The sequence below is a fragment of the Dinoponera quadriceps genome, unplaced genomic scaffold (genome assembly GCF_001313825.1).
Source record: "Dinoponera quadriceps isolate SergipeBrazil2010 unplaced genomic scaffold, ASM131382v1 scaffold2872, whole genome shotgun sequence".
Lineage (NCBI taxonomy): Eukaryota > Metazoa > Arthropoda > Insecta > Hymenoptera > Formicidae > Dinoponera > Dinoponera quadriceps.
In genome coordinates, this window is record NW_014556992.1 from 410417 (window position 1) to 438376 (window position 27960).

The window sequence follows — 27960 nt, forward strand, 5'->3', positions numbered from 1 at the left end:
CGATATGAATTTGAATCCGTCTTTACTTAAGTGACTTTACAAAATAACTTTCCCTTATGAATCGATCATTTAAATTTACAAGACGAAGCTGTACATCTAAAACTTTATACATTAGCGAAACAAACTCATAAGAACTCTTCAAAATGCACGTGCACCGCGACGTGCCGAAGTGAGTCTGAATCGTACTTAATCCTCGGTAATAACCTTTAAGATTCGTAAAAAGTAGCAAGCGCGAGATACTCAGTTACACGGGGATGGATAAATTCGTTAAAATAGAATGTACGAATTATATATTATATCTTTACGATCATGATGCAATTGATCGTCACGATGACGTGGTCTGTCCTAAAAGTCTGAGAATTCATTTATTACTATTTTCGAGAATTTGAGAGTAATTTAAGAAGTGGATTCATTAAATAAATTGAAATAAATATAAAGAGTGAAAGTAAAATCTCTTGATATTTCATTCGAAGGATGTCTTACGCGAATGCAGTTTGCCGTCTAATCGAGCTTGCAACTTTCACGATGTAGAAGGTATAAACCGGTATTACGTAACTATGCCTGATTCATTCTTGAGTGTTGTGTGCTTTCTCATATCTCTATAATCTCCATCCCTATAATCATCTTATCGTTACACGTAATAATTGACAACATTGTTCTAAGGTGAGTTAATGAATAACTTCGAATCGGCCGGCTAGCTCGCAACGACTAATGTCGTTCAATCAAAATATTAGATACCGCTCGATACGATTGATCGATCGAGTCGGAAGACGGGCAGCCGTGTATGATGATCGTTATGAAATTCACCAAGTTATTGGATACTCGCGCGTTAGATTACATCTTTACATGTTATTTCCTTAACAAGCTTAGCTCTTCACTTCGTAATTAGGAATAGTGTATTTATAATCAAGAATGTTGATTAGGGATCGTGTGATTTAGATGATTAGGGACAGTGTGTATTTTCAATCAAGAATGAAGTTTGCGAGAAAATGCCAATCATATGTACACTTTTATTTGATATTGGCAGAAATACTATGCCTTTCTCTCTATCATAATCCTATTAGAGTTTTGTGGCATAATATGGAAAAATATAAAACTTAACTAAATATACACGGATTCTTATACATCTGCTTGAACACGCCCGCATATACACGCACAGAAATGTATACATACACATGTACACACACGCATCCCAACGCATCCTAATCGAACACACTTGATCGTTATCCACATGTTCTCACTTACGTTGATAGTATTTGCTTTCGTTTTTAAATTTACATAAAGTACAAATTTACGAAAATCGGGAAAATGTAACGGAAGTTAGTATAGAAGTTCTGAAATGTTGTAATGATTTATTTTATCTTGGGTTTGTGGTCACAGGTTAGGGTCCATCGATGCGCTTAATCTTTCGATACATAATAATCCTCGTCATTCGTAGTTTTTAGTCGCATAGCTAAAAACAAAAAATATATTTACAAAATATATATCTCGAAAATTCTATACAGACTTAAGTTACATTTTTCGGTTCTCGGTATAGGCAGCGTATATTTAACGTAAATTTGGGAATAAAAGCAACAACTATCAATATAAGTGAGAACATGTGTAGTTAACGATTGTGTTACGTAGCTAACGATTACGAATGACGAGGATTATTACGAAAATTAGCTTAGTTCGTAGCGGAGTTCGTAGCGGACGATTGAATTTGGGCTTTCTGTTGGAATGTCCCAATCACACCAACTGTTTGTACCTACCCGCAACATCGATTGCATAAATCGTGTTGTGTTTGTCAAATTATTTAGCCCTTATCAAAACGTCTATCGTCGTTTAAACGCGCATGTTTTTCTCGCGCATTTACGCATACTTATATACTACAACGAAACTGCACTACCCAGAATTTGTGAAATATAAAAAGTCCGATGTTTCCAGGCTTCGACAAAGTTTATTACGAACAGCAAATAATAATATTATAAAGATTCTTCAAACGCAGCCATCAAGTCACTTTGCATGTTCATATCAATCTGTCCAGCCATCTGAAAAAAAAAAAAAAAACATCGATGTAAATTTTGCCACGATCGTTGAAGGACATTTTTTTTTTCACGGGTCTTTCACTATCTCTCTCTTTACATGGAACTAATAGGAGAAAAAAGATAAGCTCGAGAGATTCTTCGAAGGACTATTAGTTATATGAACTATCGCTACCTAATTCGCATCGGTGTTACGCGACACGAGATCGGTCCGCGACGGAGCTTACAGCGCAACATAAGACAAATTGTATGATAAGACAACTGTATGATTGATAAGAATTAATGTTAACGAATAAAATGAGAAATAGAGAAGGAATATCAGAATATCACTCACTGCTTCGCGCCGCCGTCGCTCTTGTTCCCGTAGCCTCTGACGTTCTCTTTCGGCGGCTGCTCTGTCCTGACTGGATGAATGACTTGGGCTGCTGCTGTCCGTATCCGCGATAGCTCTCACTTCTTCCGTCCTCGTTGTGGCGGTCATTGTGTTGCCTGGTTGATCTCCAACGTTTTTCCTGGCTTTGTCCATAGCATCCTCCTCCTCCCGTTCTCGTTTTCTCTCGTTCTCCTGCCGTAATCTCTCGCGCTCCGCCTGCTCTTTCTGCTGTTGTTGCCTACGCATCTCCTGTTGTTCCAGAAGTGCCCTTTGCTGTTTAATATGTAGCGGCAAATGTACTTAATTATTTACGGGGTGGACAATTACTCGGAAGTGATTCCAATAACTTTGACGCCGCGACGGCTTTGTGCAAAAGCTTACTGCGGAATGTAACGGACTCTTCGTAGACACACAGCGACCACCCGACCTTCAGAAACTGGATGATTAACTGATGGCGTAATATTTATATATCGATATACAGGGTGTCCGTCGCTAAGTGTCTCGTATACTTGTGGTTTAAGTCAATGTGAACAAAAAATCCTCTACTATGTTGCAGGACACGTAAATTTTTTAATTATTAACTAGAAAAAGACAGAGAAATAATCATGCGTAATGTGACGGGCGGCGAGCGAGTGGTGGATCAACGAGGGGCGAACGATGAGTGACGCTCGTTGCATCGCGCATGATTATTTTCCCCTGTCTTCTTTAATTAATAATTCAAAAATGTTACGTAGTTGTTTGCAAAATGGTACGAGATTTTTTTTACTTCGTTTTTCGTTTTGTTCACATTAATCTAAACTACGAGTACATGACGGATGAAACACTTAGCGACAGACACTATGTATATACCTGTTTTACCTGCAAATGTTATTCTGCACAATACACGAAATAAAACTTGTAAGAACAAATGAGAATGATAAGCAAATAAGAACCGTCGCTAGATATTAAGCGCGAAATTCTCAATCTTAACGGGATGTTAAATTGTTCGTAATAATAATAAGATTCAACATTTCATGCCTAACATTTAAGTTCTTATTTGTCAATCGTTCTTATTCATTTTTACTGGTTATATGTCGTCAGAGCCTTTATATCTTTCGATGCATGAAATTAGACGTTAGAATATTTCTTCTCGACGTTGACATTTCTGTCTTCGCCGGAATGACTCGATAATTCGAATAACTGCACGAACTTTTGTTCTTTATCATTGCTTTTAACATAGAGTATATTCTGGAAGTATACTCGTATTAAAGCGTCAAAATTATAGAAGTCTTTCCCAATTTTTACGGGATTTTAAAAAGGGACATTTCATTAATAACATTAAAGCGTGAAAAGTATTGTAACTAACTCGATCTTGTTTCTCTTTCGCTTGTTTCTTGAATGCTTGGAACGAGTCTCGAGTTGCAGAGCTTTTCATACTGCTACCTGCAGCCGACGATTGAGGACTCGATGCTTGAGCCAGGGAAGACCATGACGAAGCATTCTTCACATTTTGTTCCACAGTCTGTGTATACAAAAGTTTTTTCACCTCATACATCAAACACTAGAATAAATCGTGGTATTTAATTGCACAGGGGCCCAGCACAATACATGTAAATAAAAAAAAACAAAATATAAAAATAAAAAATTATTTTCCAATAATCCTAATAACTATTATAAAAAACGGTTGATTTTGATTAAGATGTAGATAAAAAATATAAAATATAAAATGAATACAATATAAAATGAAAAATATAAAATAAAATACAATAATAATAATATAAAAAAGAAATATAATAGAAAATATTCATAAAATATATATAAAAAGTTTAACGCATTTAAAGAACGGTTTTTGTACCTTATTTTTGAAGGCTGTCGCGAAGTTGGCGGTAGTCTTCGAATCAGGTGGAGTCATTTTCTTTTCGGGCATCAGTTGAGAAGTGGTATGATTGTTGCCCATCGGTGGCATTCCTAAAGTGTTCATTTCTGTAAAAAGAGCTCCTGCTAGAGCAATAGTATTATTTCTGATTAGTAAGCAATTAGTAGCAATTAAAACACTTATCAAGCAGTGTTTGCTCGAAGCATGAGTAAGGAAGAAATAACTCGTGAAAAAAAATCACACGATACTTAATATCTTTTGGTTGATATTCTGGTATAAAAATGTAACTTATTCAGTTTACTAATACTTACAGCATCCAATAAAGTTATTATTATTATTATTATTATTAGAACTCATGCTGAAAAGCATGAGCTTGATCAAGCGTATCAATAAGCACATACAATGTTAATTTGTGATATTAACATGTTGCGTTTTATCTCCTACATAATACTATCTTCGTTCATATTAATATTAGCTACACTAATGATTGTCTCTTGAATTACGGACTTGCTATAATATATGAAGAGTATAAATAAGTTTCTACCGTTTCTCCATACTGTTCATCAAAATTCTTTATTTAATGAAAGAGAAACGATTCGATCGTTCAAATAAAAATATTTGTCATTTGCATTTAATTCTTTTTACCATCTTTCGGGTAGCATACAGATGCCGCGGCGAAAGAATGCTTGCATTTAGCAAGAAAAGCAGTTTATTAAGCGCTTTTTTATTATTTGCTTTGTTATTATTATCTATGTTTGGAATATTCTTTTAGATCTTTCATAGATTTAGGAGAATGTACCAATCAAAAGCAATAATCACAAAGCGCTTATCAAGCTACTGAATAGCATTAGTTAGCATTGTCTCGTCTTTTGATATGATGAAATTGTGGGTTCATTTTCTAGTATCTGCCTCATTTCGAGAGTGTATATCGGAGAGGCTGTGTTGCATCAATTAGAATAAGTGATAATCAAACAGTGCAATGTCTGAGAGTACATTGAGTGGGGAAAGACTTCCCATTCGTGATCATATAGCATTTGTTTCGCGTCATGAGCAACATGGAGCCTCGTGTTGTTATGTGGCAAAATGATTTTACATTGTTTTGAGGACGTGTCGTTCGTCTCTTGAAGTGCCTGGTTTAAACGGTTTAATTGGTGCACGTAGTACACCGCTGTTTGACACGGCAGAAGAAGCTCATAACACAGTACTCCATGTTCATCTCACCAGATACAGAGGAATAGCGTCTTGCCATACATGTTACGTTTTAGTGTCGAAGTGTCGTCGGTTGCTCGGAATTCTTTCACGATTTTTTGTACTTATCATAGTTATCATAGTCAATTTAGTCTTTCGTCACCTGTCACAATTTGTCACAAAAAACCTTTTTTTTTTATTATCTCATCAACAGTGCGAGAAAAATGTCAAAATGTCGTGCACAATTCTCCAAAGTCTACTGATGCAGTATCCATCTTTCTTTCTTTTGGATCTTTCCCATCGTATATAATCACTTAGAAACGGCGGATTGAATCATTCCAAGTTGTTCTGTAAATTCTTTTTGCGTCTGTGCCAATTTTTCATCCAAAAATACTTGAAACTCCTCGTTTTCGATTGTCTCAGGTCGTCTAGAACGCAATTGATCACCAACGTCGAAGTTTTTAATTTTTACGTTTTTACTTTCAAATTTTGCAAGCCAATTTCGGTACATTCTTCCTGCCACAATAACGTCGCCGTACGTATGTCTCATAAATAATTCTGTTTGTTTCAGCAACGATTTTACCATGATGGAAAGTGAAGCATGCAATGGCGAAGATGCACCTTTTCAGCGTTTATTTTTAATTGAACTAAAAGTATAGCTAATTGTTGGGTAACAATAATTAGACTCAAAAATCTCAATACGCCGTTTCAGCACTATTTAAAATCTGCGGTGGACTTAGATATACTCCTGACATAAGCAAAAGGAGTGAAGAATTTAAAGCGAATTTGGCACCAAGCGAAAGCGAAATTTAAAGGGAAATGCACTTTAAAAAGATCGAGTAAACATTATATACAAACCATCTATAGTCTTCTGCGTCAGTTGAGGCTGAGAAATAGGCAAGGACTTCTCTTCCTTCTTAAGAGGAATCTGCGGAATCTGCATCGGTATGCTGCCCACCATAGGGATGGATTCGAATATCGATGCCACATTACCCACCATATTGATTCCCATGTTCATTCCCGGAATGCCGTTGTTGTTCAGCATGTTGGGCGGCGAGGTATCGCGCTTTATGTTCGGAAACCCGTTGGAATGCTGTTGCGACATCGTGACATTGTGGGAGTTCTGTATGGTGCCCAATGGTGTATTGATTATGCCCTCCAATTGGTTGTGTATGGACATGTGCGCCGTGAGTCCTTGTGGCAAGTTCAAATTTGCCATATTGATGTTACCGAGGTTCAGATTAGAAGCCATATTTGGCATTATGTTCACGGGTTTCACCTCAGGTAATAAATTCAAATTGGTATTGTTGTTATTGGTATTGTTGGTCGCGTGAGACGTTTGAATAAATTGCGACTCTTTCTTAACTGAAAGCGATGGATCTAACGATGGCTGCGTGGTTGGAACAGCAGCTGTAATAGAAAGAAAAAATTTATGACGAAAACATATAATGTTTTCCTTTCATATTTAGGGACAAAAAATAATTTCGTGTAGGTTCATTCTATAAATATTAATAATAAAAGTTATATAAAAATTAAGTATAGAATAATAAAATAATAATAATATAATAATTATAATCAAATAATAATATAATGATAATAAATAATAATAAAATAATATTAAAATAATAATAATAAAATAATAATAGTAATAATTGTAATTATGTGTATACCTAAAGTGTTGTACGGTTGCATAAGGTCGGACTGTTGACTCAAGTTCGTCCCGTCTATGGACACGGGTGTATTCGCACTTGAAAAGGAACTAATAGACGCCGGTGGCTGCTGCGGTGGCTGCTGCGAGACAGCTGGCGAGGCTGTCATGGAATTCGTATTCGTCGGTGTGACGCTGTGCGGCGGGGTCGGCACAGAAACAGACGGTGTTGGGGGATTGGACGTCGCAGGGGGTGGCGGCGTCGGCTTTTTTACAGGGGCAGCTGTAGCCATAGCTGTTGGTCGCGATGGTTGCGCCGGCATGGACGCGTGACTCACAACCGGCATACCTTGCGCCACTGTAACAGCGGCCACTGCGATAGGTTGTTGATTATTACCTCCTAGAAGAATTTTTTTTACAATTGTATTTCCGTATCAATCGGACATAACAACGTGTTTCCTTATGATAACGTACGACGTGCCTTCGATCTTTGTAACTTGTACGTCGTTAAAAGGTTTTAATGAGAGATATATTTGTGTAAAAACCGAATCTATCTATAATTAAATCTATCTATAATTCTTACCTAGCTGAAGCAAATTTGTAAATGAATAACAATTACAATATATATTGACTCTCGCTATCTGTTAGAAGAGCTAATGCTAATTAGGAAAAAATAAATCAGTCTGAAAATAATTAGATTACCCGAATTAAAAATAATGAAATAAGCCAAATTAAAAATAGGCATGCGTACAAATACACTTCATGCGGTTAGATTTTTCTCGAAAATTACTCTTGGACTACGAGTATTGAATTAGACAATATCTCAAATAATTTCGGCTATATGAGAACTGTCTATATTGACATAATTGCCTTGTTCTGGAGGAATATTGCTCGGTTGGGTTACAGTCGGCTTCGCTATTGGTCCCGTAGCGTTTGTTGATGGTTGACTATTCATTAAGAGAGCTCCAGTATGATTCAATGTAGGTGCCTAAAAAATATATCAACTAATTTAGTTCACAATCAAAAATTACTATTTGTTTCATTGTGTATGTATAATACGCATAATATAATTTATATTAACATTAAATACAAAACAATATATGCATTAAATAGTATATCATAAAAAATACTGAAATTCGAATAATTACCGACCAGATTCGTCCTATCATGGTATAAATTAATGAATGACTTACTGGTGGAACGGTGGCAGCCGTTGAAGCTGGTCCTGTACTTGGTGCATTCTTTTTTGCCTTCTTTCTAGGCGGACGATTGGAGGAGTTCCCTTTAAATTTAATGTACATAATTAATTTAAAATATGCAATGCATACACCAAATGTGTGCAAAGTACGAAGGACAAAAATCGACGGAGACCTAACGAAGTGCAGAGTAGAGGATACCAGCCATTAAGCCTAATGCCGCTTACCAACAAACGTCGAGTGAACATATTAAGTAAAACATAACATAACAAACAACGCCATGCGTATATTTTCTAATAGATTTTATTCATATGCTTATATTATAATTGTATCACTGTGTACAACAATGTTAATTTAAATATCTCAATTGTAGCTCCCTCTCTGTTTTTCCTTCTTTTCTTTTTTTTTTGTGGACTTTCATATATCTTAATGATCTTTTTATATTAAAAAATTTGAATGCGCAGAACAATTTTTTTCATCTCTTCATCCTACGTAAAGTTAGTTGTATTCAATTTATTTACGAATAATTGCGTGTGCATATATATATATCTATATATATGTATACACATCATAAATACATACATACCACACGCGCTCGAACAGATGCATACATGCACAAGTGCCGCGTAGTTGTCGCACATACATATATATATATGTACGTACATATATGTATGTAAGAGCACGCTTTTACTCGCTTTCTTTCTCTCTGTCTCACTTTCTCTCCCTCTCATTCTTGCTCCACTAAGGTAGCGATATAATCATGATTTATTACAATAATAATAAAATAATAATAATGTCGCGTCGTTGACGGAAGTGACGGTTATAAAATATTGACTATAAAAATCATCAAACTGCCATCTCTCCATATTTACTCTTCTAACATATATATATATATATTACATATATACATATATATATATATATATATATATAAAATAGAAGAATAAATAAAGATCTCACATACAAGTACAATATGTAGGGCTCAACTTAAAGGTGAATGATACACAAGAGTGATACTCTTTTTACAAACTGATTAATGTAACTTCAAGTCGTAGTTAGCGCAACACTGAGATCGGTGGCAAGAGACTCCTGCTCGATGTTCATTGTGATTGACATATTAAAAATCAGTGACGTTGGTAAGATCTAAGGAAACTGACATCACAAAACTGACATTGACTCTAATTCATTCTTTTTGTGTGTACATGCTTGCTTTCTCTTTCGAACGATCCATAATCATGACTGTGTATCATGAAATCACGACACTGAGAGATTTGTCAATATAGTGGGAGAAAAGAAACAAAAAGAAAGAAAAGTAATCGATAACCTTGCTAAAGAAAAATTTGTTTTTAACGACCGAAACGATAATAACGAAACAACGAGAAGGAGTTTTATATATATTTATATATATATATATATACCAGTATATCTTAATTTATATAATATAGTTAACTGGACCACCATATATGAGCCAACCGCGACTCCGAACGCCCTTATATAGAATTAATGTCTATTTCACTCGTTCAACTTTGTGTATGCACTTAAAAAAGTTGCGCGCGTACGCGCGCGCGCGCGCGCGTCGTGTGTGTGTGTGTGTGTGTGTGTAGCGTTTTAAATGTAACTTATAATTATATTTTCATTAATAATTTTATATTTATGATATATTAGTCTTTACTATGTACAAAACGCGTATGCTCGTGTTATTTTACCGTTTAACTATACCGTTTAAAACTCACGATACGCAGAAAACAGATGGAACGTACATACAATTCTGGAGAGAAAAGGGATATTAATCAGCGACGTTAAATAAAATGGTGGTTTAAAGTGTCCCTTCTGAGTATAATAAAATATTTTCGTTTCGTTATATAGATCTGCTCTCGCGTATCATGATTCTAGCAGGAAGAATGACGTTCCAGTCTGGATGAAAGGATGCGACGAAGTAGAAGAAGAAATAATAAGAGAAGAGATTTGAGACACGTGCTCGCAGTATTAGATTAAATGCTACAAAAATTTTGGAAGGCAATATGAATATCGTTATAAAATGCCCTATACCTCGCGTTACAAGCTAATGGTGATTGTATCTTAATAGATGCGTCATATCTATCTAGTTCCAGCACACGCTGTTAATTTGTTCTTTCCATATTCTAGCTAGTTAGTTCGCGAATTTTTCTATTCACTTTCAGTTATCTTGGAAAAACGTAAAACCTGATATAATAATATTATAATCTGCCCGACTGTCTTCTCATGTCTACCATTAAATGCTTATATAATTCCATATCATTAATTTTCTTAGATATCGACGAACACTTTTTTTCTGACCAATTGTGGCTGTTTGTATAGAATTATAGTAATATTAATTGTCCTACTTCTCTTCCTTATTTCTCGTTTTTTTTTCCTGTCGGGACAGTAAGTACGTTTGCTGAGTGTACGATCCATGATACTATTTAATTGTACTCGAGTGCAAATTCGATTAGCCTTAATGCTCACGTTCAATTATTAGGTGCGTTCTGAAGCACCTTAGAATGTCATTATCGGTTACGTCACAATAAATTCTTATGTATTATATATATATAGTTTGCTATATATATATGTACATATATATATATATATATATATGTATATATATATGTAAGAACTAAATTTACACGATATATCTCAACAAAAAAAAAAAAAAAAGAGAGAAACTTATAGAGCAGACATTTGCACGTAGAAATATAAAAACAAAATATCGTTAAAATTAATCTTGATTAAACTCGTATAAAAGATTTCCTAAAAATGTTTTTTTCTTTTTTTTTTAATAGGACGGGTTAAAACTAACGTTACTTCGAAAATTACAACGATATCGCGATTATTCGGAAATTCATGATATTTACAACACATATGAAATTTTCTATTACGACGAAAAGTGAAGTTTACGCTTAACGGGAATAGCGGCTACTATTTCATACAATAAGGCATGTAAAACCACACCAATCTTCGTAGTCCATAATTACCATTGGCATAACGATATCAATTTTCCAATAGAAAGAAGACAAACGTTACCAACTTCCCCTTTTTAATTACTTCAGCGATGAGAAAATTGACAATGATCACCGATGAAGAACTTAGTGGTAAATAGAATGAAACGACGAGTAGCAAAGCTTAGAGGAGTGCAAACAATGTGTTTGGAGGCTAGGGCGCCTTGTGTATACATGTATGTAACGTATAGAAACCATTTCCTATACTCATTTCCAACCCTTTTCTTCCTCCTCCTCCTCTTCCTCCTTCATCCTACTCTCCCGTTTCACTTGCTTTCTTCATTGCGACCGATCTCAACGTTTCTAATCGTTCTTGAGTCCATTCTTTCTTCTACCTTTTATTCCATTATACTTAATACTTTAACATAAATCATACATATGTGCTCAAAGTCATTAATTTTGTAAAAAAAAAAAAAAAAAAAAAAAAAAAAAAAAAAAAAAAAAAAAAAAAAAAAAAGAACAAACGAAGTCTGTCATAGTACACAACTAGATGTAACTTGACTTCGCACATCTTGCTACTCTGTAGAGTTCATCATTAATTAATTTACTCGGGATTTATGCACTCTCGGAATGAGTCGATCATAAGGAAGATTTCGTATTCGTTCTCGCCGGACGCACAACAGCGAGACGAGACGTTTTTTTAATTGACTGTCGTAAAGGAAGCACATGTCTTTGGCTACGATAAGTTAAATCCGAAGCGGAAACAGTATCCTGAGGTATTGCAACATTAGAATTGTGTATCATCGATTGCTGAGAAGAATCTCACAGCTGTCTTGCGGAGACGAGAAGCCCGCGAAGAGCGTGACTTAGTTTATACAGAATAACTCAACAACGCGTTACGCTACAAACCGTGCTAGCCATAGAATGCGCTGACTCGCAAAATCCAGCCACCAATACACATTGTCTGCATCATTTCTTATCCGTGTATTCAAATTCGTTTATTTACACTAACGAGCATTTTTATAGGTCCACATAATCTCAGAATGTATGTGTGTGTGTGTGTGTGTGGAAATGAACGTCGAGGAGGCATAAATGCGGTCTCTCACGTTAACGAGATAAATATATTATACCCACTTTCTTACGGTTTAACGTGACGCCTGTTAATATGTCACTCTTTACTAAATTCTGAGAAATGATACGACATGAATTATGAATCGATGCGAGATAGCCAACTTAATGATTTAGAAACACAGTGATACAAGTAATGCTCTGCTTATCGATTAATGTAAATAAATATATCATAATTTGCAAGAGTTAATATATTGCATGATGTATTCGTACTTCGGGTTATGTGGGGACAATCATCGGGGAAAGCTACGATGTGTAACTTATAACCAAGGTACCAATATTTGACACCACAGTCACGGCAACGTCGTTATGTATTAACAATGTAATATAGTTCCGCATCGATGTGTGTGTGTTGAAGTCTTTAATCATTTACCGGACGCATTCACTAACTTTAAAAGCAACTTGAAAAGGACCTTTCTTACAAACCCGAAGACGAGACTGCAGTGAAAAATTCAGTAGCCTTGAGTAGCAAATTATACCTTTTGACTTTCGAGCAACAGAATGTATCGTCAACACCGATCGGGCAAGAGAAAATAATTAGTTGTTCAATAATCAATAATACAACTCGTGAAACAAGCTGGCATGGCATATGGTATCCTCTAAACACAGTCTGCACTCCACTAGCTCACCTTTGTTCTTACCATTGCATATTGTTTCGTAAATTAAACAAAAACTATTTGAAAACTCTTCTCGTGTGTCAAGTTTCGCACACAATTCTTGTGCATAACATCTCGCATAGCTGCGACGATCGTTTGTAGGAAAGTATGCGAAGTTACATTAAATAACATATGGCAAATTCAATCTCGTCGTTCGCCCTCGTTTTGTGACCAAACTTGACAACACGTTTGTATTTGCATAGTTAATATAACGCAGCACTTAAGCTACATGAATAACGCCGTCCTAATAAATACTTAATTAATAAGCAATGTTTCAGCAGCTTAAGAAGATATTTGCGATGCGTTCAGACGCCCGTAATTCCCATTTTAGAAGAAAAAGAGAAAAAAAAAAGAAGAAATAGCGTTTTTATATCTAGTTTGTAACTTCCTTCCTGCGTAGTATGTTGCGTTACTAACAATGCATCGGTGTTTTCGATTGTTTCATTTGCCAATACGAAATTGGTTAGGCACAGAGTTCATATAAATATTCTTGGAAGTTCTTACAAATCTACCACCAAATCATGAGGCATCACTTTTCGAATAGTTATGCAGCTACGAAGATGAAACACGTAGCGCAGATTTAGAGGATTATTTATGGAAAACGAATCGAATAATAAATTAAGAGAAATGCTGTTAGTGTAAAATATAATTTTAATTTTAATATTAAAAAATTGTTATGTTTTTTTCTTTTTCATTATAATAATGCTGCAAGAAATTTTGTGATATATTATCAAGTGTAAGCAACAATTTATATCAGTAGTATTTTCCAAATTTACTGACACTATAAATTTGAACTTATTCCGTACAACAGAAAGTGTTTGTCATAAAATTAATAGTTGCATCGTATAACTGTACAACAGTTGCATGCAATAACCATCATGACATTCATTTTGTATCTTTATAATATTAGAGACTGCCAGGCGAAAAAATATAATATTCCGTTATTTTATAGTTAATATATGTATATATATATATATAGAACATTCGATACGTATAATGCCACATGAAATGGTGAGTCACTTTTAAATGGCTATGAACTTCACATCTACGTTTCCGCCACTATTTTTTCTCAATGAAGAAGAGAACTTATCATTTTTAATTACGACGGTGTCATTAATGTAAGCCAACCGACACACCCAGAAAAAAATAAAAAACATGCAACGAATGAGAATTTCTACAAATGTAAAAATATCATCGTTTCCACAGACTTCAATGAACTTAAGAGCGCGTCAATCATACTTATATTTCATATATTTACGTGAATATTCTTTTCAAATTTTTGGGCGAAAACGTGAATATGGAAATCTGTGCTCTGTGACATCCATAAAGTGATAATCAATTTATCACGAAGAACTCGCGCGTAATGTTCCCCAAAAGCAACTCTGTGATTTTGAGTCTCATCGAAGAAACCACTCGCATTCCCTCTTCCTTATTTAAACACGATTGGGTCACAGTAGCTCTTTTGTTCCCAAGTAAAGGTTTAATAGTAACAACATATTTGTTGTATTCATATCTAACCTGCTTCGCTGTCACTTGAGTCACTGGAGCTTGAGGAAAGCGAACTACTGCTAGAATCACTGTCACTGCTACTACTGCTCGATGCCGACAGCCGCGAAGGTCCAGTCGCACCACCAGTCCCAACTACATCAACTGATTTATTGCTGTCCTCTGTAAATATATACATACAAACGGTTTTAATATTTTGTTCTGCATTCGAGTAAGTTTTACTAAAGTCTCCCGAATTCTGCGTATGTACTTCTTGGCAAATCTAGGATACATGTGCAAGATGTTAACGAGAGAAATAAATCAAACTAACTAACCTTTCTTGGCAGTCTTTTTGACATTGCCCAATTGCCCTGTCACATCCTGTAACCTTTTCTCCAATTCTTGTTTCTTCTCTGCCATCTGCTCGTCCTTGGACTTACCGCTGACTTTTTTATCTGGGTAAACATATAATAATATAACATTTTATTATATAGAAAAATCATTGTAACTTGTGCATCACGATCCCTGTTGCCACATTATTAAAAAGGATCTTTCCTTTATATTTATGGTTAACAACATGATTAAAATATATATTCTTCATAATTTTTTGGATAAAACTACAAACATATTTTCTTTATCTCTTATTAAAACTAAAATATTATTTAAATCTGTTGAACACGCAGCTTCCGGAGAAACGGCTACTGAATTACTTTGCGAGCTCAAGTTAAAATGAAGCTTATAATAAGGCTTACGTGGCTTTTTTCTCAGGCATGATGCAACGTAGCTCTCCAGTTCACGAAGCGTCGATGGCTTCAGCGTCTCAAAATCGATCTCAATTTCATCTGGATTCGAATCCCTTAATGAGGGTTCCCGCGATTGTATTATATGTACAACGCGACCTAATTTGTCACCTATAAAAAAAAAAAAGAAATTGTAAAGTTTGCTACATCTAAAAATTATATAGTCTAATCATATAGACTCTTTATTGTTTGATATATTAGTTTATTATATAATTCAAAAAATTGGAATAATAATTTAACATATCGTACCTGGTAGTTTATTGATATCCAAACTGAGCTGTCTCTTCTCATCGTAAGACATAGGCTTAGCGTTGTCCTCATCCTCCGAGTCGAATGCCATCGGAGGCGGTTGATTTCCAGCGTTCTTCTTCTTGTTTCCAGTAGATCTACTATTAGCCTTTGGCCTTTTAGTCCCAGTAGTCGCCGCAGCCGCAGCTTTTCCAGGTCCTCGGCCTTTTCCTTTCGGCTTAGCATTCGTTGCTGCTGGTGGCATGTGATGGCTCAAATTTCCGGCCGCATGGGTCTTGTTAGGACCTACTGCTATAGCCGAATGATGGAGATCACTACCCATGCCGCCGGGCATCTTCAAATCGCCTGCACCCATCGCGACGCTGGCTATACTAGCACCAACGCTATCTGTGACACTGGGGATACCGCCGCTTGGTTTCATCAGTTCTTTCATGGCACCCGTATGACTGGCAACAAGGCTACTACTCTTATTGCTCATCGGCTTTGATTTCGTCTTATCAGATTTCTTCTTCTTACTCTTCTTTTTGCCGCTCTCTGCCACCAATTTCCTCATTTCTTCTTGCATAACCTTCAACTAATAAATAAAATAAATAAGTGAATAAGTGAAATTTATGTTATTACTACCTTTTTAAACCATATAATGTACTTTTATAAACCATATAACTTTGTCTCATACCTCTTGCTCTAAAGCGATCAACTTTTGATTGCGTAATTCCTCGCCAGAATCGTCGCTATCGGAGGAATCTTCTTCGCCAGTACTACTAGCACTACTACTAGTGCCTTTCATTGCCACCATGCCACCTATCGGCTCGTCCGGAATTTTTGCATATCTAATCATTAAATATAGAGTTAATTTATCATAATTCTATAATGAAAACAGATTACGAATTTTTCCAGAATTTATTTCCAACCTCATTTCGAAAATATCTTGAAGTTTCCTAGCCATCGAAACGACATCATGATCTGGAGGATTGTACTTGTAGCAATTGGTGAATATAAGCCGTACGTCACTCGCAAATTCTTGTGCAGTTTTGTATTCACGATTATCCATTTTCGACTGCGGAGAAATAGAATTGCATATACTAATTTAGTTTAATATATGCCTATAACATATACCTATAACATTTAATTTTTTCCAAAAATAAATATAAAATATAAAATAATTGATAAGTATATATCGATTTTTCAAACTAGAATTTTAGAAAATATGATCGTATAATCACATCATATAATCAAAAGCACGAACCTTCACAGTGCCAAGATCCATAGGTTTCTTGATAATATCATGATAGTCATGCAGGCCTAGAAGTTCTGCGTCAACCGGTTTATAGAACGGCCATGCGTAACCCTTATATTAATAAAAAAAAAAAAAATAATCGTTAATAACACAAAATTATAGTTTAATTTACTTTCATCAATATTTTATGTTGATGCGAATTAGAAAACAAATACATCATTCACCGAATGCTTTTTGGAGAAAAGTTCTTTCAAGATGTCATTGCAACACTTCAACGCTTCAGACAATTTTTCCTTTGATTTGCTACCAGCATGTTGTGGCTGAAAAATAATTTACAAAAATGTTATACTATGTCACATGAGAAAGAAAGAAGCTTATAATGTCAGTATTTTATTTTAACCTTTTGATTGCTAGATTTCCATGTAAATTCAACTATTTTTGTCGATTATTTACTGAATTTATCACTAAATATGATTACACATATTTTTTATCTTATATAAAGATCAAAGATAGTGGAAATAATTTTATTCAAATATTGGAAAAATATAACAAATACGTAAAAATTGGAGGTAAAATGAGTTTACTTTTATCAATCGTTTCACTTTATTTACTGAAGAATGTAATTCAGAGAAAATTTAAGTTATCTAAATATTTTTCTGCTATATATTATGCTTTCTATATAGTGGTGTCCAGTAACCAAAAGATTAAAGAATTTTTTATTGTTTAAGAGAGAAAAAGAAAAGTTTTATTATAGAACTTTAAAAAAAAATTGTAAAAATATTTTTTTATAGTTTATATTAAGTTAATTCTATATAGTTTATATTTTCTTAAATATTGCCATATATAAAAGAATATGGCATATTATATCTACCTTATAATAAGTTTGTTTTTTTAACATACAAGTTATATTTATAGAGAACTATTGTTTAATTAAACACATATAAACCTAATAACATCAGCTTGATAGAAAAATGATAAGACAACACAAATGAAAGGAAGGAGTATGAACGAGTAGTAATAAATGTACCTGTTGTGCCATTGCCCCCATCAGAGGCATATTGGTCTGATGGAATGGCACTAAACCATCTTCTGCTTGCCTCGTTGGCTGAAACAGCCATGTCATGAAACGTTGGTTAATGCATTAATGAAATGATTATGCATGCAAGGATTAAGGATATTTACAAATGTTATGATATAATGAAAAATAATTTGGTAATATGATAACTTGTTCTACAGACATACACATACACACACAAGTTCAAATTTTATAAATTGTAAAAATTTTGATACGTTAATAAAATTTACATGTACATGGAACTTGAAATTGAGCAATTTCTATATGCGAGACATTACATAAAATGACATTCTACTCTTGCAAGTCGATGTCATGTTTTATGAACATGTGGATATCGCGTTTTTGATGTTTCTGGTTCAAATATAAGATATAACAACAAGAATGTATAAGATAAAGAAAATATATAATCACCTTCTTAATTTGCCTGCCCGACTCTCTTCTTGTAGGTATTTTGGCGTTCTTAGAATCCATGGGCGCATACATAGGTTCAAACGAATTCGCTGTGGGTGTTGTGGTATCAGCCTTTCTTTTCACTCCCTTTTTAAGTTTGGCGGGTTGCGACGGAGGCATGACAGCAGGTGCCGTGGGAACTTGAGGAGGTGGGAGTACAGCCGAAGTTGCCTGCGGATCCAACGCTGGCTGTGCATGGTAACCTGTGGTCGGGGGGACAACTTGTTGAGGCAGAGAGTTATGAGTGGCCATCGGCGCAACGCCCATGCTTGCCGGTGGAGCGATGGTGGTTGTGTTCGTACTTCCAGGTACTGACACCGGTGCCTGGGTGCCAAGAGGTGGCATAGGTATGACACCTGTTGTCCTAGCTGCTGCAGCAGAAGGCGCTAGACTGTTAGGTACGCTAGAAGTAACGGCAGCTGCACCTGAAGCAGGTCGTCCTCGACCTGTACCTCCTGCAACTCCACCGGCTGAACCACTGACTCTGCCAGCCTTTTTACCCTTGGGACCTTTGGGTAATGGTGGATCCAATTCCACTTCTTCTTTTGGCATCTGTGCAACCTATAAAAGTGTCATTATGGAGATTTATCTCCGTTGTTATAACATTCAGTTAATAACATAATGCACAATTTTTAGGTCATAAAAGTCGGGAAGAAAATATATGGGAGATGCAATGAATTTTGAACTGGTAACGTTAAATCCGAGATCTAACTTGCTAGCTTGTTCTACTAAGCTATGCAGATTCCCAATATATTCTCTTCCCATCTTTTTATAAATCTTCGCCTTGACACTTTTCTCCCTGGTTCTCTATAACAGGTTATAATTTAATAATTTAATAAGTGTTATTTATTTTATTACTATTTTTAACTTACTTTTACTTGCTGCTTATTACATCATTTGATAGAAATACATTCTAGATATAGAAATATATTAGTATAGGATGAAAAGTATACCTTTGTAAGAAACAACTTTTCGAGAGCTTGTGCCATGACTACAACATCTTCTCCAGGTTTGTTGTAGACATAGCAGTTGGTAAACATCGTATTGAAATCCTGAATACATTCTTTCCCACTCCAGTAATAAGTATTCTCCAATCTCTTTTTGATTGTGCCCAAGTCCATAGGTCTCTCGATAATTTTGTGATAGTCCTTTCGAATAAAAAATAAGTAAATACATTCAATGTAATAAAGTTTACTTGTTCGTTCAGGATAAAGTGTTTTATATAAATACTTTACAAATTACTCTCGCACTACGATATTAATTGTGATATTTGTAAATTACAACGTACTGGTAAATTGAGCTTCTTCGCATCTACAGGTTGTTGGAAGGGCCAGGCAAATTGATGCTTCCATACTGGTTTAAGGACACCCTTCAGTAAAAATTGCAGTTGATTTGTAATACGACCTGGACGATTCGGTGGTGGAACGACCGGCGGTTGAACAATGCCGTTTACAGGCTCCAGGCGTGGTTCATCGCGCGGAGGCGGTTCCTTTGGAGGACTCGCTGGTGTAGTCGAGGCCTTACCAGGTGCGCTCGTCTGCATTATTATTTCGTTCGTTTTACACAAAAACGACTAATGTGTTTTTTTTTATTCAATTTAATATCTACAAACAAGGAAAAATAACATAAAGCGTTTGATACTACGCATCTTGTATCAGTATCATGCATTTTAGGTTATCAATCGCGACGTATTTTGTGTGCAGCGTTCCCAGACGGATGAACAAGCCCCACCACGCGATACTTACGTGCGCATCCAGAAACCTGCGCAACCAATCACGTGACGCGTCGGCAGACTCGTGCTCAGCCGCGTGAGGCAAAACTTATCGGGCCCTATCCGCTCTCTTTTTACCCGCCCACAGCATTTTCTACACTTTTTGCAATTTTTACATCTTTCTCACTACTGTCCGTAAATTATAAGTCACATTCCATCATGAAGGACTTTTCGCAAGATTTTAAACGAAGTAAATAAGAAATTACAAATTAGATCTTTGAAAACGCAATCGAAACGAAACCCGGTGTGTAGCTTCAACATCCTGATATTCTCGTGAAAAAAATTCTTTTATGAGCGACATACTTATCAAAGATAAGGTTAACATTCTTTTCACACTTTCAATAAATGTTGACACTAGTGTAGTAAATCGTTCGCGTATTGTTACGCACCGCAACCCAAGCTTTGGAAATCTTTATCTTAGGATATTTTATTTGCCTACCGATAATTCGATTTCGAGTCTGGATGGGAACAAATATCTTACATATCTAGCCCTATGAACGTTGTAAATTCCAAGCAAGATAATTCTGTAAGAATTTATCGCGCGAGAAATAACTCTAAGAAAACCTATATGTTCGATTGTCTGTCGAGTCGCAGTCTCGAAGATAGTTGAATCAGTTTTCAGTCGCTGCTTATACGGGAAAACCTTTTGCACTACGAGTCAGGATAAAGCATTTCCAACCAGACCGTGTTTTTTACTTCGCCTATTTGATCCCGAATCTTCAATTACGCGTGCAAGTACACCGAATCTTGCGTTTGTAACAATACGCAGAAGAAAAGCCTTCGTTCTTATTTTTCCTCAGTTAATAGAAAAACTTGAATATAATTCTCTGTGACATTTTCTGATCTTTTCCTGTGACGAACGGAAACGATAAGCCTTCTAAGCGGCAGGACGCGGCTGAAGCGCAAACATTCTGCTAACGCTCACGTTACTACGCATGCGTGGAACTTGTCTCTCACGTAGGAAGAACACTGTTTATACGCCGTATTTGTGCAAAATGTTAATGGCCACGTATATAAAACGTGAAACTTAGAAGTGGTAAAGAATACGATCTACTGTATAAAATATACGGGTACTATTGTTATAGGAACACCTTTACGTTTATCAATGATAAAGTAAGTGAAAACATAAATTATACTTTCTCTAGAATACAAGTTTATATATGTATATATAAATATATACACATTTATATACACGCGCTCTCTAAGTTACTGACCCCATCCATGCAACGAGCGAATTAGGCTGCTAAATATTTAACTTCCATAACCACAGGCAAGCTAATTTGGAATTTCGTGTGAGGAAGCCTTCACTAGAGATCACAATAGGACTCGAGAGAAATCAGATGAGAACTTACAAATGAAATATAATGGCATCTTCAACTCACTTCATATATAGTTCATGCAAATTCATCGAAATACATTTTTATATCGTTAGAGCAGAAATTATTTCGTTAATTAAAAAGTAAGATGTTACACACTGTTTACACATTACATAAAAATAACGCATAAGCCGTAGATGTTGATATCGAGGATATTTATGATGCTATAAATGAATACTAGACACAGCGAGCAAAAAGAAATTTGTTTCTACAATATCAATGGTTTTTACTAATATATAATTGTAACAGTATTTATAATTGTATAATTCTATTAATGAAAAGTTTACTAATATTTATTCGCAAAGTTGCATTTGTATTATTTTAATGCTGCTAGTAGAGTGAAGCAAAATTATATATAGATTACTTATGATAGCACGAATTATTAGTTTGCCAATTCATATTTCAACAATATAACCTAGTTGAAACTATTGTCAACAAGGTGTCTCACCTTCGGTATATTACACAGCCTTTCTCGCTCCTCCACATCTAACTGTAATTCATACGTACTATTCAGTCAAACAGCGCTCTTTTAATACAAAAAAAAAAAAAAACGGAAAAATGAATATTATACAAGGAACAGAATTTATTAACAATACGATATTAGGAAGTATGTGTATCCAAATGTGGGGAGAGTAACAAAATTCGATGCACGATACACAAATCGTATTACACAGTCACACGACAGTAGAATAGTTTGCAAAGGATCGTTTACAGCAAAATGTCAAACACGTGATCCATATAAATCACTTTTCGATCATTTCGAGATGAATGAAGAAATGATCCACGTTTTTTATATTAATATAACACTGTGAATACATGCTGATGCGCTGCGTAATATGAAATGCGCTGAAACTATGGCATCGCTGAACAGTACAGGTATATTATCACAAAACTTAACGCAGCTTCGAAATATCGTGTTAGTAAATTAATAAGCAGGCTGCATTCTGCATCATTACGTGTTATAAAGGAATATAATGTTTATTACTCACAGAATTGTTCTGCGAGATGTTGTCCACCTGCTGCATTCTGACTTCGAGACTGTAACAGAAAGAAAATGACATAATAAGATTTATTTATGAAATAGCGTAAAGATGATTCTTTTCCAGAGCGCGAAAACTATCAATCATGTTAGTTGGATTACACGACGTACATTTGCTAAAGCATTTAAATGCAATACATTGACTGCGCGCTCGAGGATAAGAATTAGTCCTATCTATCAAACAACATTAATGTTTCGTAAAGAAAACATTAATGTTTCGTTTGACCGCATCGAGTATATTTCTATGTTTCTTTGTCGCAAAGATTCCCCTAGTTCGTGTTTACCCAATGTTTTTTTAAAGGCCAAGTTTCCCTAACATCGCTATTTACGCAATCTGCTCTGGCATTGTGAATCGAATGTACCAAATGTAGCCGACTAGATCACAAAGTTGTGTAAGATTTCTCCTTTTTCTCTCTCAATTAATCGGTTGATAATATAGAGCTCATCCAGTTTCGGATAATGAGCTTCACCACTGACGAGGTAGGAATAAAGACCGTCAGCCTTACGGGATGTAGCGTACGTGAAGAATTTCGTTATTTAATAACTTTCCATCTGTAAATTTTCTGTCAAATCAGCGTAAATAACTGCAGGAATGCAGTTTTACAGAAATATCTAATATATTTAACTGTAGGTCTGTGTATAGATCTCGATAAAATATCGGGATAGATTACACAATTAAAATACTTATTAAAATCCAAATATATTCCAATTTTATATATTAGATGATTAAACATAATTGATTAACATCCTTCCTCAATTATCTCCGGACGCTTCTAAGCCCTTTACGTGGTTACGAAAACCTGCCCAGAGTTTGACGGTCTTTAACAGTACCTCGACGGTGGCTTCACACCTACCTTTCCGACATATATGATACATAAATGCTATGCAGCAGGTAACTGCCTTACGTTGATGCTTGACGCTATGAGGCTTCATCAACAATTGAGATGCCAAGTATAGATTCTGAATCGAGCGCGGTAGCTCATTAATCGCTCGCCAAGGCGATCACGCTGCAACCAGGAAGATTGGTGCCGAGGAGGCATAACACTACTCAAGCCTACCAAATGGTAGTACTTCGAGTGTCAGCCCTGTATACTGCAGTGACACTCCGTACCTCCAGTCAAGACTCGCAACATTAGCAACATCTGGATAACATAACAATAGGACCCCGTATTGTAACAGCCCCAACACAGCATTGCTTTAGAGCGATTCGTACATCTAGATGTACTCAGAAAATTTATATATGCACATATTATTTACTATTTAACATGTAAAACTGAATAGTAGATGCATGCTGGGAAAGCGAAATCTATTAATTTCTATGTGACAATAAGTATTATCAAATGTGTCGCAACTATTATCTCTGTTGTTTTTTTTTTTACAAAATAATAATATAAAACATTGTGCCTTTTTAATAAGTGCTACTGATACCAGAAAATTTATTAACGCAAAGCTGAATTTATATGTACTCAACTGAATACATTATTATATTTAAATTTATTGAGTGTTATCTTTCATGTAAATGATATTCCATTCTCTTTAATAAAAGCTGTTTCAACATTTAATACATAATTACAAAGAAAATATATCAATATATAGTTTCTTTTATCGCGTGTACTATGTATATATATTTGAACGAAATATGTAAATTTTATTTCTACCATTCATGTAAGTATCTAATATATTATTGTGTTCATTAAAAAATGTTTGTAAAATATTATACTCATTTAAAATGTTTTAAAGAAAAGGACTCATGTATATACTTGTTAAGTTTTTCCTCATATAATATAGTATCTTGACAATACATGTTATCGTTGAAAGTAAATTTAGGCTTTAATAATTTGTATCTATCTTAACAATATATATATATGATTCTGCTTTTGACTAAATGGATATCTCTATGGACAAGTATATATTAGAAGACATAACTTACACCGGTTTAATATTACTTAATTCTAGGCAAAAAAGGAGCGATTAACGATACAAAATCGTACAACAACAACAACACAACAACAACAACAGAGGAAAGTTTCCATAATGACCAACTTTTGAAGTTGTGCGAAGATGTAAGCACAATTTCCTGAAGGGATCACAAGATGAATTTATCTAACGTCGCATAACCTGATCAAATCTGAACTGAAATTTTGTGTGTTCAAAACACGTAAAAGCTTCTCTCTTTCTCTCTTTTAAGCCCACACGAGTTCGGAGTATCTGGATGTAGGATTCGACGTAGCCCCACACAGGTAGCCGTGGTGACCGGAGTAAGCCAAAAAGGAAAGTTTGTCAAAAGTAGCACAGGTAACTGGTACACAGGTATAGAAAGTGAGGTGGCTATTAAGATGCAAAATTGACGATACACAGAGAAAGACCCCACGTCGCGTTCGACGACCGTTAAGATTTTTCTCCACCATTCGTGAACGAGGTTGCCGGACGCGGCAACAGGAAGGACCTTGCGACGGAATGATCGGCGCCGCGAGGAAGAGGCTGCGCGCCCGCGGCGAGCTAGGTATCAAGGGCAGAGAGATAAGAGATCTCGCGCTCGACTCGAACAGGTGCTCTCGATGATCGCTAAGGACATCCGAGGCGGGCAGGAAAGGAGAAAGGCGAGATACGCGGGCGAAAGACGCGAAAGAGAAATAAGTGCGGCGGCGGCGGCAACGACGACTACACTACTACACCGGCGGCCGTGGTGGCGGCAATGGAAACGGCGGCGGAGAGTAAAGAGAGAGAGAGAGAGGCGAAGAGGAGGACTAGGTGAGGACGGCGCGGGGTAGGGTAGCGGATCCGCGCCCAGCCGATGCACCCAGCCGACGCACAACAAACACGAGCAAGCCGCCGCACGAAGAATCCAGACAGACAGATAGACAGTCAGGCAGGCAGGCAACCAGTCGAGCGAGCGAGCGAGCGGGCGGGCGGACGAATGAACGAACGAGCGAGCGAGCGAGCGAGCGCACCGATGGAGCGAGCGAGATAGCGATACTGCTGGCGTCGCGGCGAGAGGGCCGTCGCGCGGACTCACGTCTCGCGATACAGCCGGGGCCGTGGATACGGTCCCCGCGCGCGCGGAAAAACCCGGGCTGCCTCACCGGACACTCGTTTCGGCGTAGGTCTCTCAACATGGCGGGTATGGCCGCTCGGGAAAGAAAGCTCCCAAGGGCCCGCTGGTCGCACGGCTAGGCTACAACGCGCCACGCGTAGAGTCGGCTCGATCGCGTATACCGTGTCCGCTAAACTAAATGAGTCCGACGCCGCGCGCGCGACCTGATCACTTACCTGCGGTAGCAGTCCGCTCTCGTCCGATCAGGGGTACTCTCTCTCAAACGTAAAACACTACCACTACGCCTCGCCTCGCGGACACTCGCACTACGCTTTCTCCCTCGCTCGCTTAGTTTGGTCGGTCGGTCGGTCGGTGTTATGGCCGCCGCCGCGGGCGCGAGTGTGGCCCCACCGTATATCACTCACTCACTCTCACTCGTGCGAGCGCGAGCGCTCGGTTCGCATACGCGCGACGACGAACGGAGGTGGCGGAGGAGACGCGAATCCGACCAACTAGTCCCGCGGAATTGCGTGCGCGTGTACGCGCCGCACTCACCGCAACGAATATCGTATCAGTGGCTCGTGGCGCGGCTCGCCGACATAACCGTGAAGCCCAGCGCGGTCGTAGCAAGCCTCTCCGTGCCCATGACGATCTTCGGATCTAGAAACTAACGATCGCAGCACCAACAATGGCTACGCACTCTTCCGCGACGTACCGACTGGTCCGATTTCACCGTTCCGCGCGCGCACCGGACTCTCCGTCCAGCCTACTTCGACGAGCGCGGCCGACTGACGCCGAGCGCCAAGCCGGAAGCCGAACGAGCGCGCCAATTACAAACGGCCGCAGCGACGCCTGGCGGACCCGGCGCGCCTTAGCTCGATAAAACGGATCTACCGTCGATATCGATACTCGATTTTACGGTTAGAAACATATCTGAGTCCTATTCTCCGGAAAGGACGCAACGATTCTTCACCGTCTAAATATTCTTGCGTGTACCGTCGCGAATTTCCCGCGATCGTCCCCGACGGCCTAGACTACCGCCGCGCGCGCATGGACGTCGACCGAGCTTCTAGAACCAACTAACGGTTGCCCGCCACCCTAGGTTTTTCGCAGCTTGCGCGTTACATCCTGTGTACCATGGAGATTAAGAGATACAGTCAAACTGCGGTGATTTAAGTGCGAACATTGAAATTGTACGCGTTATAGGATTGTCATAAGTCTTTATTTGCAGGGCAGAAATAGAGATATACATATATATATATGTGTGTATATATATGTATGTGTACACGCTGGATCATAACCAGTCTAAAAATTAGCGGTCCGATTCCGTCGTTTCGCGTTTACCCATAATGCATCACTTCAACACCGAGGAGAAACGAGATCCTGATCTACAGAGCGAAGAAAGAGAGGGAGAGAGGAAAAAGAAGGCGAACAAAGAGAGACTGGAGGAAAGAGAGGAAATTCGTCGTGACAAAATCCTGCTGGCGGCAAACGCCTCTCATGCAATCCAATCCCGCAAGTCGTCGGTCACACAGCGTGGAGCAACGGTTCGATTCCGCGGTCCTGCCGCCACTATTGCGTTGCTGTTGCGCGATGCATTATGGGACGGTGCACACGTAAAATCCATAATTATTGCACTATACTGTCTTTCGATCCGCAATGCGTTCTCGAAAGTTACATCGGCGACAGGCGATAAATAACGTGGTTATTTAACAGAATCGATAGGACGCAGCGATGTCAGCGCGCGTCTCGCATAGTATTTTGTTGGAACATTCGCTTCCTTACACGTTGTATCCAGTTCCGTTATTCTAAAGTCAACATGGCGATGCGTAACGATCGACCTTTGCCTTGAATGTTGCGCCTTATAAACAACGAGCAATTACCTTCATGAACGTGAGAAGGATTATTCCACCGAGAAATTGAGAATCTCGTTTTATTTTTGGGGCCCGGTGCGTGCCTGGTCACCTAGACGCGTATTTAATGCGCAGATATCACATGTTCGTAACCACGTGGACTACGCGAATCAAGCGAAGCATAATCGCAACAAGTATGGTCGTTCGTTACACGCAACACATATACACGAGATATGTTACAATGAAATTATGTAATTCCACTAACAACTCCATCACTGGAAAGTTTTCGAGATTATGTCTCAATAAATATTCCCTGGTATCCAGAATCGTGTAGTCGAAGTTCACACTCAAACACAAAATGGCGACGAATCCCGCTTTGTAAGAGAGAGCACTCCCGACTGATCAGTAGAACGGACGACTCGAGACTGGCGTTCGCTACCGACGCAATGCGCAGCAAGCCCTGCTCGAATACTGACGGCGGCGGCGGTTCAAACTGCCGTACTAGATAGACGTTTACCAGATTTTAAACAACCTACTACCTGCGAGATGCTTTTGTATTCTTGACGACT

General features: G+C 37.4%; 1 protein-coding gene across 18 annotated transcripts; it reads right to left on the reverse strand.

Annotated features, from left to right (window-relative positions):
* Nucleotides 1-992: 992 nt before the first annotated feature.
* On the reverse strand, nucleotides 993-27960 carry LOC106748523 (homeotic protein female sterile-like). Of its 18 annotated transcripts, none has more exons than XM_014627139.1 (24): nucleotides 26094-26336; nucleotides 23359-23646; nucleotides 22455-22503; nucleotides 21914-21955; nucleotides 19607-19855; nucleotides 19272-19466; nucleotides 18280-18879; nucleotides 17821-17898; nucleotides 17018-17113; nucleotides 16803-16904; nucleotides 16468-16613; nucleotides 16233-16386; nucleotides 15557-16130; nucleotides 15260-15418; nucleotides 14843-14962; nucleotides 14541-14690; nucleotides 8282-8370; nucleotides 7959-8076; nucleotides 7111-7488; nucleotides 6299-6850; nucleotides 4232-4344; nucleotides 3743-3898; nucleotides 2359-2670; nucleotides 993-2030 (listed from the first exon to the last, which is right to left on the reverse strand). In XM_014627139.1, exons 2-24 carry the CDS (start codon nucleotides 23367-23369, stop codon nucleotides 1965-1967), a joined length of 4509 nt encoding a protein of 1502 aa, XP_014482625.1. In that variant the 5' UTR covers nucleotides 23370-23646; nucleotides 26094-26336; the 3' UTR covers nucleotides 993-1964. The 18 variants fall into 18 exon arrangements, with proteins under 18 accessions (XP_014482625.1, XP_014482620.1, XP_014482618.1 ...); XM_014627134.1 differs by having other exon boundaries at nucleotides 4232-4374; XM_014627132.1 differs by having other exon boundaries at nucleotides 4232-4377.